The sequence below is a fragment of the Hibiscus syriacus genome, unplaced genomic scaffold (genome assembly GCF_006381635.1).
Source record: "Hibiscus syriacus cultivar Baekdansim isolate YM2019G1 unplaced genomic scaffold, ASM638163v2 tig00110318_pilon, whole genome shotgun sequence".
NCBI lineage: Eukaryota > Viridiplantae > Streptophyta > Magnoliopsida > Malvales > Malvaceae > Hibiscus > Hibiscus syriacus.
Window position 1 is genome coordinate 1,386,347 of NW_024062677.1, and position 21,849 is coordinate 1,408,195.

The 21,849-nt window shown below is 32.9% G+C and overlaps 1 protein-coding gene across 1 annotated transcript; it reads left to right on the forward strand.

Moving 5' to 3' along the window:
* The first annotated feature begins 3,903 nt into the window (after positions 1–3,903).
* Positions 3,904–4,603, forward strand: LOC120117025 (protein LURP-one-related 12-like). The gene is made up of 2 exons (XM_039137370.1): positions 3,904–3,933; positions 4,203–4,603. Exons 1-2 carry the CDS (start codon positions 3,904–3,906, stop codon positions 4,551–4,553), a joined length of 381 nt encoding a protein of 126 aa, XP_038993301.1. The 3' UTR covers positions 4,554–4,603.
* Positions 4,604–21,849: the final 17,246 nt, after the last annotated feature.

Genomic DNA, 21,849 nt, shown 5'->3' on the forward strand with positions numbered 1-21,849 from the left:
AGATTTTGACTAAGGCAACCCTATTTTTATTAGCATATGGGATGGAGGTTGTATTGCCCATTGAGGTGGAAATCCCATCACATCGGGTTTTGTCACAAGTTAAATTGAATGATGCAGAATGGGCGCAAACTCGATATAATCAATCTGAACCTAATAGAAGAAAAAAAGTTGAAAACCATTCACCATGGTCGACTTTACCAAAAATGAATGATTAGAGCACACAACAAGAATGTGCGCCCATGAGTATTCCATGAAGGAGATCTCATACTGAAAAAGATATAGTCAATCCAAAAAGACTTCAAAAGAAAGTGGATGTCAAATTGGGAAGGTCCTTATGTCGTGAAAAAGACCTTCTCGGAGGAGCACTTATCCTGACTGATATGGATGGGCCAGAACTATCAAATCCTGTAAACTCTGATGCAATCAAGAAATATTTCGCTTAGGGTGAAAACCTGAAAGTGCACTCTAAGTTGAAAAAAAGAGGTTTAGAGTGAAAACCCGAAAAGCGCTCTAAATAAAAATGAAAAATATAAATAAAAGGTGAGTCTAAGATGAAAACTCGCAAAGGGAATCTTGAAACTGATGGAGGATCTAGGTTTAAAACCTGAAAGCCAGCTTGGGTAATGATCCAGGATTCACGCATGGGAAGGTCCCAGATCAAGGTAATAAAGCATCACGACATCCAAATCTTCAGAGGACTTGGTCATTTGGGAGGAGCTTTGCACTTTTCCAAATGTTGTCACATCTTCGAAGTCCCCTTGATAAAGTTGCACTCAAAAGTCATCTAGCGGCGTGTCAGTTCAAAAGCGTCCATATTATCGAGATCTAGGGCACCTATTTGTATTTCTAAATAACTTCATTTTTTATGTTTATCATGTATTTTATTTTTCAACATAAATAAATATAGCCATTTGTCTGAGAGAAATCAACTCCTTAACATCTTGCATTGAATTTAAATAATAATAATTTATTCACTTTTGAAAAGATAATTGTGTATTATTGTACAAAGATTTTTGAAAGGTACAAGAATTTGGAAGCTGATAGAAGTTCTTGCACCATACTCGAAAGAATGGCATGGATACTAGGCATTAATAAAAAAATTAAGATTAGAAGCAAAACTTCTTTCTAAAAATTCTCGGAGAGGATATCAGATCAAAACTCGTTGAGGATCAAATAATCCAAAATCAAGAATCAGAAATTCAAGATTGGCAGGGATCAAGAGACGTCATAAAAATCAAGACTGAGAGTAAGAGATTGAGATTTCTCTATAAAAATCCTAAAATAACACACTTCACATATACATTTTAGGCATACTGCATTTATAACATTGTACATATGCATAACTTTCGCAGATTTTTATCAAGAGTCAATTTCAACTTCGTAATGAAGGATATTGAACTCGAGAACACTCAAGGATTAAGACAATACAATCCATTCAAGTTAGATTTCAAGTTCACGGTGAAGGATATCCGGCTTACAAAATATATTCAATTTGGACTCAACTTCATGGTGAATGAGTAACCTATGATTTTAACTTCACGACAAAGGACATCATGCCTAATAATCGACTTAACTTCACAGCGAATGAGTCATCTACTACAACGAGGAACTATCTCTCAACTAAGGTCATCTAGTCAAATTCCAACTTCACGATGAAGGGTATTGGGCTAGAATGAGACGTTGAGGGCTTACTGCCTACTACAGGCATCGAGCTAGATTGCAACTTTATAGTGAAGGATATCATGCTCGATTGACTCAACTTCATGACAAATGAGTTAACCACAATTTCAACTTCATGACGAAAGATATCATGTTCAAAGACATCTCAAGATCAACTCAACTTTACGACGAATGTGTCACCCGAAATGCGGCTCAACAACAGGGAGCCATCTTCTATTTTTAAGTCGAATTTCAACTCTACGACGAGGATATTCGATAAAAGAGTCTACTGTAACACTGATTTGGATTTTAAACTCAGAGATCGACAACCCTCATAGAAACATGCTTACTTTCAAGTCCATTTGTACCAAACGAAAATTTGTGTCTTCTTGTCTTTGCCCTATTTTCGTTACACAACAATGGGCAAAGAGGGGCAACTGTAGACATCCATTTTCGTCCGAGTCTTTTTTACATTATATAATATATATGATAATATATATATAATAATAATAATTTCAAAATATATAATATATAGTTTTTGAAGATATAGTATAGTTTTTGAAAAACATGTTTTTTGAAAACATACAATATATAGTTTTTAAAAAATGGTTTTTGAAAACATATATAATATAGTTTTCGAAAACATATTTTTGAAAACATATAATATAGTTTTTAAAAAATGGTTTTGAAAACATATATAATATAGTTTTTTAAAAACATATTATTTTGAAAACATATATATATAGAGTTTTTTAAAAAGCGGTTTTTAAAAACGTATATAATATATATAACCTTTGAATATATTATATATTATATAGTTTTAATACATATATTTTATTTTCCATTTTTATCTTTATCTTTATTTTATTTTATTTTATTTTATTTTCATGTCCAAATTAAGAGTCAAAATCTGGGTCCAGCAGGCCTGATCCAGCCCAATAACCCGAGCCTATCTGCCTGACCCAGCAGGGGCTAGGGTTACACACTTTAGCAAGGGCGCCGCACGGGAAGGCCAAACAGCGCATGTGGAGGCCACACACCAATAACCAGTCGAGATTCTCGGCCAAGAAACCCAGGACTGAACATCCCAATATTTCTGGCCACACGAACAACCAAATAACCCGCGAATAACGAAGACGAGGGAAACAACTCCGTCAGAAGCGGAAACAACCAGCTGCGCTATCAAAACACACGAGGAAAAATGAAACAAATGGCAACCACAATGATAACAGAGACAAAAACCAAAAAAAAAAATTGAATTGGTACCAAAAGGGCAGTGCATAGGTGTTAATCTTTCTGATTGTAATCGACTCCCGAATCCGATTATTTTCTGGTAAAAATGAAGATCATGTAAAGTAGTAAATTAATGTATCAATAAACCTAATTTTAAATAATCAGTGGCGGCTCTTACACATTAAATTTAAGTTGAAGCCCGATTTCAGATCCACCCGAAGAACGGTTACGACATTACTATTAATATTTACTTAATCAATATATTAATTCGTATTAAATATTATAAAAATAATCAATATAAAATAGTTACTTTAACTTTAAATATAATTTTATTATAACAATTTATTTTTATATATTAGCAATAGTTAATGTAATTAACATGTTCCAATTCAGTATCGAGGTCTGAACAGACTCAAGTCATCTTCTGTAAGGAAAACACTATAAATCTTCTCTTCAACCTTTGGCTTTTCCTCAACGTCTAGTTCTTTTTTCTTTCTTTATTTTTCATATCACCCCGTCAAAGGCCTTCGAATCTAAAGAAGTGAAAGGTTAATTGTATTTCAGGTAAACGAAATGAAAGCAGGCTTGGTTGTGGATGGTGATTATGTATACGAAGAAGAGAAGCATCTAACTGTTCTCAAAACTTCGCTCTTCTTCGCCAACGATGGTTTCACTGTTTACGATTGTAAAGGCCAGTTGGTTTTCCGAGTCGACTCGTACGGTCCTGACCCTCGTGACAAAGCCGAAGTTGTTCTTATGGATGCTCATGGAAGATGCCTACTTACTGTTAGAAAAAAGGTAAGTGATTTGACTTGGTTTGTTTGAATCTGTAACCTGTTTAGTGAAATGGAAAGGTAACTGGATTTGCTTTAATGAGTTCTTTTATGATTTGATTTGGATAAATTGGTATTGATTTGATTTCCATGTTGTTCAAGAAACGTTGATAACTCGTTCATGGAGTGTTCTGACATTTAAACGATTCACTCTGTTTGGCTGAATCTGTTTACTGAAATGGGACCATATTTGGGTTTGCTTTATTGGGTTCTTCAATGATCTGATTTGGTTAAATAGGTATAGATTTGATTCCCATATGATATAAAAAAACTTTGGTAACTCGTTCACGGAGGATTTTTACCTATGAGTCAACTCGCCCAGATATTTTTCCTTCTCCTTCTGTATTAGTTTTGATTGTCTAAACCGAGTCAAATCGTCCGTCATTTGATGGGGGCATTAATCTATTTACGCGCGCCGGGGTGGGTGGGATATTTTTAGTGTTTGTGAGTTAACTCACTGATAAAATCTTATAACAGAGGCAGGGTCAGAAACCGGTCTTCAGTGCGAAAAGATCATCGATAATCGGACTGTGTGGGATGACAGTGGAGGTGTTCAACAATCCCGGGGAGGAGTACCAGATTGAAGGAAATTTCGGACAGCGAAGTTGCACGATTTTCGATGCGGCAAAGGTATCAGTGGCTGAGATTAAACGCAAAGTTGATGCTTCCGCTAACGTGGTGCTTGGTAAGGACGTTTTCTCGCTTTCCTTGAAACCTGGTTTTGATGGGGCCTTTGCTATGGGCTTGGTACTCGTTCTTGATCAGATCAACGGTGATGATTATGTGGAAAATGATGAGGCTGAGATGAGCCCTACCGCGGAGGATTAATGTGCTGTGTATTTTATAAATATTGGCCTTGGATCTCTTTTTCTAAATAAAAATGCTTGTATATTATTACAATACTAATAAGAATTACTCTTGAAGAAGATCAACATTCTTTTTGTTTCTATAAGTATATATTAGGAGAATGGCGAAATAAATAAGAGAACATATTAATATCTGAGTTTAATTTAATTAATTAATTTTGATAATTTTGGAAAATGGCTTACAACCACCTGTTTACTGTTGTAAATTATTTCATATTAGCTCGAATCAAACGATTTCGGTGATAAATAAAAAGTTATTCTTTGAAGTCTAATATTTGAGCATCATAAATAGAGATATAAGTGTTTAATGTTGATTGAGAATTATTTTTATATAAATACTATCCTATATTTGCTCTAAATTAATAAAAAATACATTTCATATCAGCGTGTAAATTATTATTTTTAAATTAAATATTTTATTATAAAATAAATACTGCACATGGATATACTTGTGTCTTAAAAAAAATGAGGTTCATATATCAAGTAAGATCAAACACCATTAGTATATAGTATTTTAAATCTAGCTCAAAAATTAAAATATCATGTTTCGATTTAGCTTAATTCATGTGAAATCTGAATGAATAATCCAATCAAATGTATGGGTATATTTGCACGAACCAAGTGATCTCCGTAATAAAAGAATTATTGTTATTCTTTGAGAATCTGAGTTCGAGCACCATAGATGTTAGGGATGTGAACGTTCAATGTGGAGAGATTGAGAGTTATCTTCGAAAATATACTATCTTGTACTTACCACAAATTAATAAAAAAATATGGGCATATGTAATATTCACATTTAAATATGAGAAAATAACATCAGTGACCAAAAATGCCTTATAATATACGATTTTAATTATATTTTTTTTGGATTTGCCAAAATGACCAACTAAATCGCAATGCGATCGATAATTCGCAACGCGATCTCCGGTATCGCAAATCAGTTTCCAGATTCGCAACGCGATTCTGACTATAGCATTGCGATTTTCTGAATTCGCGTTGCGATTTTCCGAATTCACAATGCGATTATGTATCGCAATGCGATTATGACTATCGCAACGCGATTCTGACTATCGCAACGAGATTCTGACTATCGCAACACTGAATTTCAAATTCGCAACAGGCTTTAGTTTCACAACACAAATGTTTTGGGTATATAACTACGTAGCATAAGCAACTCATAACCTAAATCCCTAAATCGCAACTCATTCCATCTCCATCTATCACTCTCTCCAGCGACATTCGTTCCTATATCCAACGACATCATTCCCCATCCGGCAACAGGTTTTAGTTTCACAGCTCGTTTGTTTAGTAAATTAATTTACAATAATGAAATCATCTAATGTTGATCATGTTTGGATAGATTTGTGTTTTGGAGGGTCATGGGAGAATATTCATGGTGTTTTACAATATATGCCTTTACCCATGAATCTTCAACTAAAATTGTCATTAAAAAAGTTAACTTATGAAACTCTAATGTTACGTGTTGCAAATAAATTGAATTTAGAGCCCTTAAGTGGATTTAGGCTATCTTATCAGAGAAAATGTAAAGTTTATTTGTTAACTGACAATGAAGATGTTGAACGATTCATTACTTACATTAGTGTTTCGCAAGATGATGTTACATTGTATGTTGTTGAACCTAGAAGTAGTGAAGTTGGGTCAGTAGTGGGTAGTAATCAACTAAGTTTTTCAACCCCAGTTTATGGTGCTCAAAATTTAATGGTTCCACCACAATTTCATCACCAAGCAAATTTTGTTTCACCACATTTCTAATACCAAACACAATCTCAAAACCCACAACCTTTCCCTAATCCAAATCCCAATCAACTTTCAACACCAAATTCCAGTTTTCGTATTGACCAGTTAGATGATGATGAGCCAACAGAAAAAATTGTGAGTACTAGTCAGTATTCGAAATTTGATCTTGGTCAATACCCAGACTTTGATCTTGGTCAATACTCAGATTTTGATGATGTTTCAGAAGAAGAAACAGACCCTACGTGTAATGATTTTGATATTGGTCAATACCCGAATTTTGATGATGAAACAACCGCTACCGAGGAAGATGTTGTTGATGATAATGAGGAGGAAGTTACGACTGTGAATGAACATGTTGAACATCCATTATGTAATTCATATAACCCTGAAGAAGAAAAAGAAGAAGAAGAAATCCCCAAAGAAAAGTCCCCGAAGAAAATGCCACGGGAGTATAACTGGAATATGCCAGAATTACTTCAGATACCGGAAGAAGAGTTGGTAAAGATAGCAGTTGATTGTTACACAAAAATTATTCGTATCAAGAAAGATGATTGTTTTGATACAAAGGAAGACTTGAAGATAGCTTTGTATACGAAATGTGTGGAAGATGGCTATCAACTAAAAGTTAACAAATCAAGCAAAGATCGTTTCGAAACAAGGTGTATGATTGACAAAAACTGTACGTGGCATATGATTACAAAGAGGATAAAAGATTGCGAAATGTTTCAAGTTAGGACTTTTATTGATAAACATACATGTTCAAGAACCCAAGTTTTTCCTCACCAGAGACAGGTAAACAAAAAGGTGTTGGGTGATTTTCTGGCTGAGTTAATGTTTTTGAATGGCAGGGTATATCGGGGACATGAAATTATGACTGACATGAATGCTCGGTTCAAGATTAGTATCTCATATTCTCAAGCTTGGAGAGCCAAATGTTATGCCTTGGAATTGTTGAGGGGGTCGCCAGAAGCATTATATTTGCCCAACTGTCGGCTTATTGTCACAATTTAAAGCTGAAAAATCCTGGGTCGGTAACTCATATCAAAATAGATAGAGATGTATGCTTTGAGTTGCTGTTTATCGCCATTGGTGCTGCGGTTAGTAAATCAATATAATTTTGTTGACTCATTTTATTAGTTACATGCATTTCACATTTAAATTATTATATTTCTTGTGTATATGCTTTTGTAGATTCGTTCGTTTATTACTTGCATGCGCCCAGTTATTATAGTTGACGGAGCACATTTAAAAGGTCGATAACTTGGAGTAAACTTATTAGCAGTAGCCATGGATGCTAACAATGGGATACTGCCAATAGCTTACGGGGTTGGCAAATCTGAAACCTCTGATTCATGGACATGGTTTATGGGGCATCTTAGGGATTGCATAGGTCCTATTAGCAATCTGACAATCATATCCGATAGGGCAAACTCAATTGACAACGCTGTTAGAAGATGTTTCCCAGATGCTTTTCATGGACTTTGTGGTGTTCATTTGTATAGAAATCTAAAATCAAGGTCAACTGGTATAAAAAATCACAAATGGACATATTGGAATGCTGTAAAAGCTTATCGGGAAGTGGATTTTAATAAGCATATAAATTGTTTAAGACGTGTTTTGCCTCAGTGTGCTCAAACACTAGAAGATGTCGGGTTTGAAAGATGGTCAAGAGTATATCAACTTGGAGCAAAATATGGTTTCATGACGTCTAATAGTGCAGAATCAATAAACGCTCTAAGTCGTCATTCCCGGAAATTACCCATTACTATGTTAATGGAGTTTTTTCGAGCCTCTATTCAACAGTGGTACTACAAGAAAAGAAACCATGCAGGTATTATTTCTTTAAATTCGTAACTTATCATATATTTTACTAAGTATTATTTATTTAAATTTACAGGAACATTGGAACATCGTGTTACACCATGGATTGAAAAAAAGATAACGAAACGTGTTGTGAAGTCAACGTCATGGAGAGTTGAACCATGTTCAAACACTTTGTTTGAAGTACTGGATAATAACTTAAATGGGCTTGTCGATCTAAATGCAAAGACGTGTAGTTGTATGAAATGAAAAACATCTGGTTATCCGTGTGGCCATGTTATAAAAGTTGCTCTTCATCTAAACCAAGATGATTCAAGCGCATACGCTATGGATTGCTACACTACATAAGTATATCGACAGACTTATGCCGAGATTATCTACCCAATTCCACATCCTTCTGAGTGGGACATATCAGATGACTTACAAACAGTTTTGCCACCAGCCATGGACAGAAGGCTACCTGGCCGACCAAAAAGTCACGATCGTATACCGTCTAAGGGTGAAGAGAAGAAGAGATCGACATGTAGTTGGTGCAAGGAAAGTGGTCATACAAGGTTGACATGTGGATCACCAGTGCCATTACAAACATCTTTTCCTCTACCAAAATATGGATCCTCATCAAAATCCAAAGCTCATATGGTGTCAAGAAAAAGGCAATCAAAATCAAAATCCCAATCACAACCGGCTTCACCTTTTGGGACTATTAGCTTAGGTGATTTTTAAATGCAAACGTTGTATTATGTGTATTTTATGTGTAAACTTTTAACATTTTCAGTTAGGCATGTATTAATAACTTGAGTTTGAACATTGCTATGATATGTTCAGTTGTTATCACTTATTACACATTCATTTGAATATCGCAACGCGAATTTGACTATCGCAACGCGAATTTGACTATCGCAACGCGAATTTGATTATCGCAACTCAAAAATCGCAACGCGAATTTGACTATCGCAACGTGAATTTGATTATCGCAACGGGTATTTGACTATCGCAACGGGTATTCAACTATCGCAACGAGAAAATCGCAAAGCGTATTAGACTATCGCAACGCGAATTGAATTTCTCGTTGCGATTTTGGCTTTCGCATTGCAAAAGTGTACCTTCAACAGGTCTTTTGCCTTCAATATGATGTAAATTGAAATCAACAAATCAACTTTTACATTTCAATCAATTAAACAAGCACAAATAAGAATTATTTACACATCAATATTAAACAAATCAACTTTTACAAATCAATTTTTACAAATCAATTAAACAAGCAAAAATTGCTAATAATTCTTATTTTTTCCTCATCAATTAAACAAATCAGACTTTTAAGAATCAATTAAACAATAAAAAAAAGTGTACCCCAGACAGTTGTTTATGCACCCATACATCAATTTCACGCAGCTCACTTCAGGATTAACTTGCAGAAACCAAACATTTGCTCAAACAACACTTTCTACACATCTAAAACTAACAAACAACAAATTATTATTGAATTCTAGGTACTTGACAACACTTGCATTTGACTTACAAATTATTTATGGACACTTTCATAACGCGGATGCAGGTAGGCAGCGTCTCGCATATATCGCTCTAGCCATAAAATGCCGAAACCACAAGCCTACTGCACCTCTATCTCTATCGGTGGAAGGTAGAAACTGTGTACTTCCTGTCGTCAAACGCTCCAAGCACATGCATACGAGAGGACCACAGTCCCCTTTGGCTTCCTGCGTTTGTTGTGGCGCGGTCTCATCTCTAATAACTGTAACATTGAACTTCTTTGGCTTATTGTTTCCAGAATAAGTCCAATAATTAATCGCATCCAAGAATTTAGCCAAATGAGAGCTTCATCCCTTAATAATATCTCTCAAATCAGACAATGATATGTAATTTATCATGTTCTCATATACTATTTCTTTAGGGATGAGAGCTGAAGCTCGATGAGAAGCCAATGAGTACGTTCCAAAACACGGATTAACACCTGCATCGAAATGTAATAATTCAAATTGTGCACTTATTTATGAACACCTTTAAAATATTTAAACAAATAAATACTAACCTTATCGACCTCCCACCATGCAGGATAAAGTTTAGCTTGTCCATTAGCCAACAAATATGATTCATGTCGTTGATTCTTCAAGTGAACTACGTGAAAAGACGTCGACATAATTGTATATCGCGTATTTTTTTTATTTTTCTTCAATTTCCTTACTATTAGAAGACGTGACACCCATGCATCAATATGCTGTTTTACAAAAAAAAGACATATATTAGTGAATTACATAAATTTTAAAAAAAATTAATCAAAATGAAATATAAGAAGAAATATAAGACTTACCCCCATCGAAATAGCCATTGTCTTCAACCCCTAATAACACACCCCACCAAGACCGTTCAATCAACAAATGCATATCATCGTTGAGTTTGTATATGTCAGCGTAAAACCCTTGGCTCCGCTCATGTAGATAAAAATCAACTGCGGTCTTAGTCCAAAGGGTATTATCCAGAATTGTTTCCGGTAGTTGTTTCCTCTCCACTTCATCTGCCGGAATGGTACTGGCCGGTAACTTATACGAAAGCCAACAATCATCCATCATGTCCGGCACGTGAGGAGGTTTCTCAATAATTCGATATATTACACCGTGTGAATCGGGCTCTAGAATGTTGGGAGGGACCTCTTCAACGATGACAGTGGCCTCTTGAACGATGGGAGGGGACTCTTGAGGGATGATAGGGGCCTCTTGAACGATAGGGGATGCCTCTTGAACGATGACAGGTGAGTCGGGTTTTTTCTTACGGATTCTTCGCATTATTGGGGTGAACGGAGACGTAATGGCACGTACACGCCGTCTGATGCGCGAACTCCGTCTTGCAAGAAAAACCCGACGTAGAGCATTCACCTTAGCGGGCCGCTAAAAATAAATTAATACATAAATCAGTAAATAAACAGACATGATATTAAACAGTGAAAACAAAGACAAATATATTTCAAACTTGCACGGTATTCACCCAAGTCATTATTCTATCATTATTCACAAAATGCATCAGATAATATTCCAGAAGTAATCACTTATATAAACATTTAAAAGGACAACATATAGGTTTAGTGCAGGTTCAATGACAACATAAAGAGTAGTAGTTTATTCTTGAAACTTAAATTTTCAACACTGTGAAGTTAGTATTTATCTTTGTCTTTTGGTTGAAGTAATGCAATTCATTCAAGTTTCAATTTGCAGAAGAAGAATAGAATCTGAAACTTAAAATCGCAACACGAATGACTATTGCAACGCGAAAATGACTATCGCAACGCGAATTTGACTAACGCAACGAGAGAATCACAATGAGATTTTCATTTCGCATTGCGATTCTTTCATTGCGATAGTCAAATTCGCGTTGCGATAGTCATTTTCGCGTTGCGAAAGTAAACTATTCTTCTTCTGCAAATTGAAACTTGAAAGGATTGCATTACTTCAACCAAAAGACAACAAAAACAAATACTAACTTCACAGGGTTAAAGAATAAACAGTTTAGCAGTATTGGCAGCAACCGAATGAATTTACTAAGCAATCTAATTGAAATGGTTAATCTAAGTAAAATGGTTAATCTAAGTGAAATTACGAGTAAATTTATCATCAAGTTAAATATGAAAAATATTAAACTTACCTCGCTGCGTAGAGTATGAACCTCATTCTGCAACGATGCTACCATCTCACATAGAGCGGCTACCTCACCACGTAAAGTAGACACCTCAACACGCCATGCACCATTGTCATCGCGTAAAGTACCGACCTCCTCACGCAAGGTATTGACCTCATCACGTAACTCCCCTAACTCATCCCGTGGAGGTGGAGGTGGAGAACACGGAGATAAACGTCGTGGCATCTTTATCGGTCGCCTATCATAAGGTGATGGTGGAGAAGAGGCTCGATGATGTGACAGAATAGGTGATGGCTCTCATTGTGGAGGTGTATAGTCGGGTCGATCAGGTGATGGCTCTAGGTGAGGTGATGGCTCTCGAAGTGGAGGCTGCTCATCATCCGTGCCATAAAAAAATGCTTACTAGCTTGCCACCAATCAGTGGCAAGCTCAGCTTTCGTTGGTGTCAGCCTCTGTAATGGAGTGTTGGCCTCCTAACAATATAAAAGCTCAAACAAAGTTAAACGTGTACTAATAATAACTTGTTTATAAACATATGGTAGTATTTGTGTTAACTTACATTATTTATTGTCGTATACGGTAGTAAATCTTCCCATTGCTGCAAGGTCTGTTTCCTCTTCCAGGAAATAGCCCTAGGAATATCATTAAAAGTTTTTAATGCATATGTATGCATGGCGGGAAAGGCCTCAAATATCCAAATCTACAAACAATATAATAACAAACATTAGTAATTGTTAAATAATTAATTATAATTTTGGAAACATTATATAAAAATTCTTACCTTAAAGGCCCAAATAAAGCCTGACAAAGTGTATTTTGAACCATCGCCACGCAAATTTTTTCGATCATCAAAGGCAGACGACAACTTATTACATGTAGCTTTCCATAGATACGAACCCCACAGAAACAAGTTCCATGCATTTAGGTCCTCTACCAATTTAATTAGATCATTAGGAATAGGTTGTCTGGCCTCTCTGCCTAAAAAGCCGGCATGCAAAAGTATTAGAAGGCATACTCGGACAACATCGACGTCATCCATCCGAGTAAAACCATATTTCTTATTCAATAATCTCGTCAAGTCTTCCATGTGTAAATTCGGCTTCTCCATTGACAGCTCAGGAAAAACCCGGGATAACCATGATAGGCTGGTAATATGTCTAGTGTACCGACCTACATCATCGTGTCCGAAGCGTAGACCAATGATTAAACAAAACTCCTCCCGCCCAAAACACGTATACGCCGGTGGAAAATCAAACCATATCTCTTCATCACGACGTTGTATAGTCTCTGGTAGATTGCTAGTCATGGTTTGAAGAAATAGATGGGTCAACATAGCATATCCACCCGGATATTGTACTTTCAGCCATGGCCCGAAGCAAGTATCCTCAAATATTTTTCTTTGTGCAGGTGAAATTTTCGACACAATTGTTTTGGCCATACTTACTTTATTTCTTAAGGTCAATTGAGCCGAATAAAAGTTCTACAAAAACAATAAACATACCAAGTTAGATATACCAAAAACTACACTGTGAAGATATACCAAGAACAATAAACATAAAGAGTAGTAGTTTATTCTTCAAACTTAAATTTGCAACACTGTGAATTTAGTATTTGTCTTTATTTTTTTGTTGAAGTAATGCAATTCATTCAAGTTTCAATTTGCAGAAGAAGAATAGTTTCTGAAACTTAAAATCGCAACACGAAAATGAAAATTGCAACACGAAAATGACTATCGCAACGCGAAACTAAAATCGCATTGCGATTCTGTCGTTGCGATTCTCGGTTTCAAATACTAAAATTGAAACTTGAATGGATTGTATTACTTTAACCAAAAGACAAAACAAAGACAAATACTAAATTCACAGGGTTTAAAGACTAAACAGTTTAGCAGTATTGGCAACAATCGAATGAATTTAATAAGCAATCTAAATGAAATGGTTAATCTATTATTGAAATTACCAGTAAACTTATCATCAATTTCAATATGAAAAACCTAATAATAATACAAAAATTTCAAAATAAAAATAATTAAAAAAACTAACCCTCGGTAGTTGATTTGGTTGATTTTCCATTTCTGACCGTGAATGATTGTGAGGGTGGCTCTGAGAGATGGAGATATTCGGATTTCGTCGGAGATGGGGACGGATGTCGCCTTAGAGAGTGAGAGAAGGAGATGAGATTGAGTTGTGATTTAGGGTTTTAGGTTATGAGTTACGATTACGGGATATACTATGGATGGGTCAGTGTTCCGATATATTAATATTCGTGTTTGGAATTTAAAAAAAAATATATGCGTTGCGATAATAATGGCGCTTTGAAAATCGCATTGCGATAGTCAGCATCGCGTTGCGATAGTCATATTCGCATTGCGATTTACATATTCGCATTGCGAATTCGGAGAATCGCAACGCGAATTTGGAAAATCGCAATGCGATAGTCAGAATCGCGTTGCGAATCTGGAAACTAATTTGCGATACCGGAGACCGCGTTACGAATTATCGATCGCATTGCGATTTAGTTGGTCATTTTGGCAAATCCAAAAAAAATTAGTTAAAATCATATATTATAAGACATTTTTGATCACTGAGATTATTTTCTCTTTAAATATTCATAAAAGATATACGTGCTATTATAGATATTCATACTATAAAGATCGAGAGTTGCAAAAGTAAAATAAAAAAAGTCTTAATAGAAAATTTTCATAATTATACTATTAACTTTATTCAATATACGGACATATCTAATATTCACTTTTAATGACACCAGTTAATAGAAAATTTGGTAAATATTAGTTGAAGTTATTATTGGCCAACCAAATAATTGGCAATTTAAAGCCTAATATATTAGTTTAAAAAAAAGGAAAAAACCTAATATGTTTGACCTTTATTACCACAAATTTTATTAACTTCTATATTCGCTACAATTTGCAATTTGGTGGAAAAGAAGAAGAAGAAGATACATATTAAAGGACGAATTACATGTTTAGTTTCTAACTTTAGACAAAAATTTAAAAGATTATTCACTTATGGGAAATCATGATTTGGTTACTGACATTATATCTAAAATTATTCTGTCGCCGTTCCATTTTTAGAGATGAGGGAGACGTGTTATCATCATGTATAGGTATAGCAATATAATGATGTAGAGTGGAATGAGACAAATTTTGATTCTATTGTTTTTTTTATCTTGATATGATATAATGAAAGTATAATTTGATTCTAACTTAATAGTGATTTTAATACAGTTTTATTAAATTTAAATTTGAATCTAACTCTGAAATATATATGTCTCTATAAATTTATTCGATATTAAAATTTTTACTGATAAAATAAATATATTATATAAAAATTAAAAAAGTATTTTAATAAATATATGGGGTTGGGGTAGGTTTTACCTAAATTCAACCATGCATTTTTTCTTCAAAAATTCTAATTTGATCCATCACAAAACTCAACTTTAAAAAAAAAAATCAATCGGGTCATATCAAAATCTATCGATTTAATTTTTTTACCATCCCTAATAATATCAATTATCATACACCATATGATATTGGTATATCATTTAAATAAACTAAATATTTTTCAAAAAATAATAAAGTGATTAAATGTGCAATTTATTATTTTTTACAAATTCATATTTCTTTTTAAATGTTTGTAACGTGAATATGCCACTAGTTTCATGGAAACAATCAATGATAGTAGCAAATGATGAAAATGAAAACTATATTAAATTAAATCACCAAACATATAATTTATCCAAAAACAAAGGGAAGACATAAGCATAAAAGCCATTTTGTGGAATTAATTGTTCTTTGTATTTAATTAAAGAAGACTAAAAGATTCCGGGTCGACCACAAAAAAACGAGTGGATATAAAAGTGATAGAGTAAAACCATTTATATAGAGTTGTTCATTCGGTTCATTCGGTGGTTGATCGAACCGAATTACCATTAACTGAATTAATCGAATTTTTTTCTTTAACCGTTAATCAAACTGACCTTTTTAAAAAAATATTAACTGAACCAAATAAATTTCAGTTAATTCAGTTAATTTTTAAATTAACTAATTTTTTTAAATTTTTTTTATTTATATAAAAATTAAATATTTTTTAATTCAAAAAACAGTTTCTAATTAATTTAAATAATATCTAATTATAAAATATAAATTTTATATAAATTTTTTAATTAATAATTGATTTAGGTTTAAAAGTTATTGGATCTTAAATTATTAATTGGATTTTAAAAGGTTTGGGCTGAGCCTATATTATATATAATATTTTTAATTAAAAAAAACATTTACAATTAATTTAAATTATATATAATTATAAAATAAAAAATTTATATAAATTTTTTAATTAATTAATATTGATTTAGGTTTAAAAGTTATTGGATCTTAAATTATTAATTAGATTTTAAATGATTTGGGTTGAGCTCATATGTTATATATAATATATTTAAAATTTAAAATTTAATTTCGGTTAATTAACCGATTTCGAACCGAATTAACCGTTAACCGAATTTTAAAAATTTTCTTAACCGTTAACCGACAGAACTAATTCGGTGGCCTACCGAATTAACCGAACTAATTCGGTTCGGTCGGTTAATCGAATTAGTTTGAAAATTTGAACACCCCTAATTTTATACATGTATGGTGGAACATTTAAGGACGTGTTTGGTTCAGAGAATGTGAGATTACCGGAGGAATGGAATCCACATTCCCCGTTTGGTTGCCGATAATCTCATTCACAGTAATGTTTTATTACCAACAGTAGATTTTTGGGATATATTATCCGGAATGTCATTATCTCACTTCCCTTAAGTATTGTTGGATTACCAACGTTTTGGACTAAAATGCCCTTAATTTTTTTTCAAATATACTTCTTATGTTATTGAATAATAAAAATTCTACGAATGTTGAATTACAAATTTATCCTTAAACTATTTTAGATTTACAAAAAAATCTATAATTAAAATTTTATATGAAGTTCAGGGGTTAAAATAAAATTTTATCCTTTCATTAAACCTTTTTATATTTTCAAATTTGTAAAAAAAATTATATAAATTTTATGAATTTAATTTTTTTTAAAGAAAATATATAAATATCTTATAGTAATATTATAGTATAATTCAACTTGTTAAAAAAATAAATATATAATAAGGACAATTTGATCAAATATACATTACAATAATCTTTTATTCCTTTAACCAAACACGGTAATCTTACATTCCTGCTAAACCAACCAAACACAAAATATAACATTCCCAGTAATCCTATTCTCTTGTAATCTTTTATTCTCACTGGTAATCTTACATTCCGTGAACAAAATACACCTTAAATGCAATTAGGTAACGTTTAATGGACTCCAAAGTTTTTAATGGCCACACTCGATTTAATTAAGCTGAGCAATGCTAATAAAATTAATTTAAGAAATTAACCTTAATTTTGGTGATAGAAAGTTAGGAAGCAAATGAAAACAATATGTAATTAAGGTTTTGAGGGAGATTTAAGAAAATAGGGCCAAAGGAGAGTTCTGGATTGATGAGGCCGACAAATACATTAGCAAAGTCAAAACTTTAGGCCATTCACATATCAATTTTGAAGGGTCCGGCTCCTACTTTGATAGGGATTCCTCAATGTGTGAGCCATAGTTGAGCAGACTGGTTGATGCCCATTTTTAACATGGGGGCGTGCTAAAGCTTAAAATCAAATTGTGATATTAAATTAGAACAAATCATATTTCTTTTTCTTTTGAAATTTTAACATTGATTTTTATTCCTAGATATGAGTAATTTGCATGGTGCGAAAACAACCGAAGGGGTCTACAAAATGAATAAATAAACAAAAATAATTTTTCCTTTTTCACGGTATGACAGTTTAATTAATTAAGGATATGCATTATCACTTTCTTAAATTTGCTTTTATATAACTTTGCATTTAGAATCGATGACAGGCCATATCAAGCCATGAACTTTATATGTACACACACAGGTGGTTGGCCAGCATATAAGATATTGAATAGTAATATGAACCCCACCAATGCGCCAACTCCTATCCAATACCAGTATGCTTCTGTAAAGAACCCGAGAGTCTTTAAAATTAAAACATCTAGCCTTTTAGAAGTGAACGGAATAACCTATATCAGAAAGTTATTTAGACATTAGCTTTACTTGATAACCTGACAAACAAACGATCAAAAGGACACCTAGAATGCTCAAATGACAAGCCAGTTCAAGAAAGTACATGATTCCAGCTCTCTCCATGGAATTCATTAATTACTACGGCATTCTGCGAGTACATCAGGGCCGGTCCTGAGTCCAAACGTAGAGTACGACCGTCTGAGTTCAGGTTTAGAGGGATTCATTCTTCTCAATTTGTTAGTTTGCTACTACTTTAAAAAAAAAATTGTTCTTACCTATTGCAAAGTTAAATGACGGGATGTCACAAACCACAAGCCCACAACAAAAAAATAAACTTTCTCAATTAATGCATGCTAGTCGTCATGCATATTTAAAAAATAAAAAAAAATTAAAACATTAGTTTTTGACCTTTGAATCACAATTATATTAGATTCTCAAAAACTTTTGACACTTCATATCCTTCTTTTTACGACCTTCAGTAGTTCAGTCCACCGTAACTGATTCTCCGAAGCTCAAGTTTCAAGTTTACAACAGTCTAATTATTAATCATAGTATTAAACACCATTAAATTTTCTTCTTCCTTTCCCAAATTCCTAGTTTTTCTAATCAATATGGTGTCAACCGAAATAAAATTACCTAATATAAATAGAGAAAGAGGTGGATTCATCAACCACAAATAATCAAATCATCATCTATCAAATATTAGAATCATATATTCAATCAATCGATTCCTTATTTACTATTCTAATTTTTCCGACTCGTGGTCTTGCGGAGGGCAATTGGCGATTATGAATTGTCCTAATTGAGAAATTAGAAGGTATGCTTGTTTCTCCCTCCTCTTTCCTATTTTTAATTATTAAAGCATAACTTATAACTTGTAATTTATAATTATAATAATATTCATGATTTAAAAAATTCTACAAATCTACAATGATGTCTAATAATTCTGTAAATTTCTTTTATGTATAGTAATTCTGTATTTTTGTATATATTTTGTCTATGGTACAAATTGTAATTCTCAAATTCTATACAAACTTACAATTATAAATTTTAAATTTTAAAGTAATTATCACATGCCTATTTTGTACAATAGATTTTTTTGAGAAAAATGTATACAATAGTTATTTATACTCTTATTTGATGTTTTTATTTTGGTGTTCATGTTATAACTATTAATATTTATGTCAACAGTGTCAATTATCAAATTGGGAATTTGGGATTTTATCTTACTCCAATGGGTTACAATTCTAATTGAAGAATCCAGGTACAATTGTTCTTTTCTTATACTTATTTATTAGAACTGGTTTGTATTTGGCTCTTTGATGAGATGTTACCTAAAAAACATTTGTCTGGAAGTGAAAAAAGGAAACGAGATGAGGAGTTAAAGAAGTCACAAAAAGGTGCTCTTGATAAATTTGTGTTTAAAAAGGCTGATTCTCATAAAACTTTGAATCAATCAACTGAAAATTTGCATACTAAAAATCCTGGAAATTCTGAAAAATGTGAATGATGAAGTGAATGATCCAATTGATGTTAATGATGTACCAATTGATGAAAATGTTGAAAATTTAGGCATTAGTGAAGAAACACTTCCTCATTTGAATATATATGATCCTATAAATTGGGAGAATCTTGACAATAATGCGAGGGATATATTAGTTGAAAAAGGACCCATAAGAGAAATGAATCTTGAATTTCCTGTTGATAAATATTATAGACATTTCTCATATGCATGTTATTCTAGAAAGTTGAGCAATGGTGAGACTAGTGATAGAAAATGGTTAGTTTATTCCAAAAATGTTGACAAAGTATATTGTTTTTGTTGCAAGTTGTTCAAATCGATTAGTAATGTAAGTTTGTTAGCAAATCATGGCTTAAGTGATTGGAAACATATTAGCCGAAGGCTTAAACAACATGAAAATAGTGTTGAACATATGACTAATATGAATACTTAGAATGAATTGAGAGTGAGATTGGATAAAAATCAAACAATCGATAAAAATTTGCAAGAAAATATTATGAAAGAGAAAGAGCGTTAGAGAAGTGTTACAAAGAATATTCTCAGTTGTGAAATGTCTTGCTAAACATAATCTTGCATTTTGAGGATCCAATGAAAAACTATATCAAGATAACAATGGTAATTTTCTGGGATTGATTGAAATTATTGCAGAGTTTGATGTGATTATGCAAGATCATGTTAGACGCATTCAGGATCGTGAAATTAATTATCATTATCTTGGACATAAAATTCAAAATGAGTTCATTTCCCTTTTGTCTCAAAGTGTGAGAAATTCTATCATTAAGATCATAATTCTTGATTGTACACCTGATGTGAGCCATCAAGAACAAATGACTCTCATAGTTCGATGTGTTAATATATTAAATAACAAAGTTAAAATTGAGGAGTTATTTTTGGAGTTTCTAAAAGTGGATGATACATCTGGATTAGGACCCTTTAATGAACTACAAAATGTTTTGAAGTCTCTTGATCTTAATGTTGATGATGTGAGGGGATAAGGTTATGATAATGGTTCTAATATGAAAGGAAAGCACAAAGGTGTTCAAAAACGATTTCATGAAATTAATCCAAAAGCATTATACACGCTTTGTGCTTGTCATAGTCTAAATCTCACTCTTAGTGATATGGCACATTCTTGTGTTAAAGCTATTTCTTTTTTTGGAGTTGTTCAACGCATATATGTATTATTTTCGGGTTCTACAAAGAGATGGAAAAATTTACTTGATAATGTTCCTGGATTAACTGTGAAATATTTATCAAATACTCAATGGGAGAGTCAAATTAAAAGTGTCAAAGCTATTAGATTTCAATGTCCCCAAATAAGATTAGCTTTGTGTGAATTATATGAATCTTGTGGAAATGATGCAAAGTCAAAAAGTGAAGTTGAAAGTTTGGTGAATACACTCTCAAGTTTTGAGTTTTTGCTTGGTGTTGTGATTTGATATGACATTTTATTTTATGTTAATATGATAAGCAAGAAATTACAATCTAAGTCTATGTGCATTAATACTACCATAAGGCAATTAGACGGTGTGATGTCCTACTTTGAAAAATATAGATATGAAGACTTTACAACTAGTATGAATGTAGCTAAAAGTCTTGCACTTGAAATGGATGTGGATCATATCTTTCCCACAAAACGTCGTGTGATTAGGAAGAAATATTTTGGAGAGGATAACGAAGTTGAATCGCCTGAAGAGTCATTTAGAGTTAATTATTTTTTGGTTGTGGTAGATATGGCAATTACTTCTTTGAAGAATATATTTGAGCAATTGAAGACATTTAAAAGTATTTTTGGATTTTTATATGATTCAAATAAGTTAAAGTCATTAGATGATAATGAGTTGAAAGAATGTTTTGCTCATTTTCATTCTACCTTTTCTCATGGCAATTCATTGGATGTTGACTTAGATGATTTTTTCTATGAATTGAAAGTCTTACAAATGACTTTGCCGACAAAATTGTTATCCGCCACTGAAATTCTTAAGTTTGTCAAATCTGCAGATTGTTATTCGAATGCTTCAATTGCTTATAGGATTTTATTAACTGTGTCTATGACCATAGCTTCAGCCGAAAGAAGTTTCTCAAAGCTTAAATTAATAAAAACGTACTTGAGGTCATCAATGTCACAAGAAAGGTTGAATGGTTTAGCAACATTAGCTATTGAGAAGGAGATGATAGGAAACATTGATGTTGATGTTATTATCAATGACTTTGCATCTCAAAATGCTAGAAGAAACCGTTTCTTATGAGAATTTGTGTATGTTGTTTTGTAGGTAAGATGCGTCAATTTTCGATTGAAAGAAACAATTCTAAGAGATGATTGAAGACATAATAGGAGTAAATTGAGTGAAAAATTGTCGTCTCTTTATATTTTTGG

What these genes read in the sequence shown, in the direction of transcription:
- LOC120117025 (XM_039137370.1), top strand. Translation starts at nt 3,904, where the DNA reads ATGGGACCATATTTGGGTTTGCTTTATTGG. An exon ending in ATTTGGGTTTGCTTTATTGG is followed by an intron (nt 3,934 to 4,202) that starts GTTCTTCAATGA and finishes ATCTTATAACAG; the next exon opens with AGGCAGGGTCAGAAACCGGT.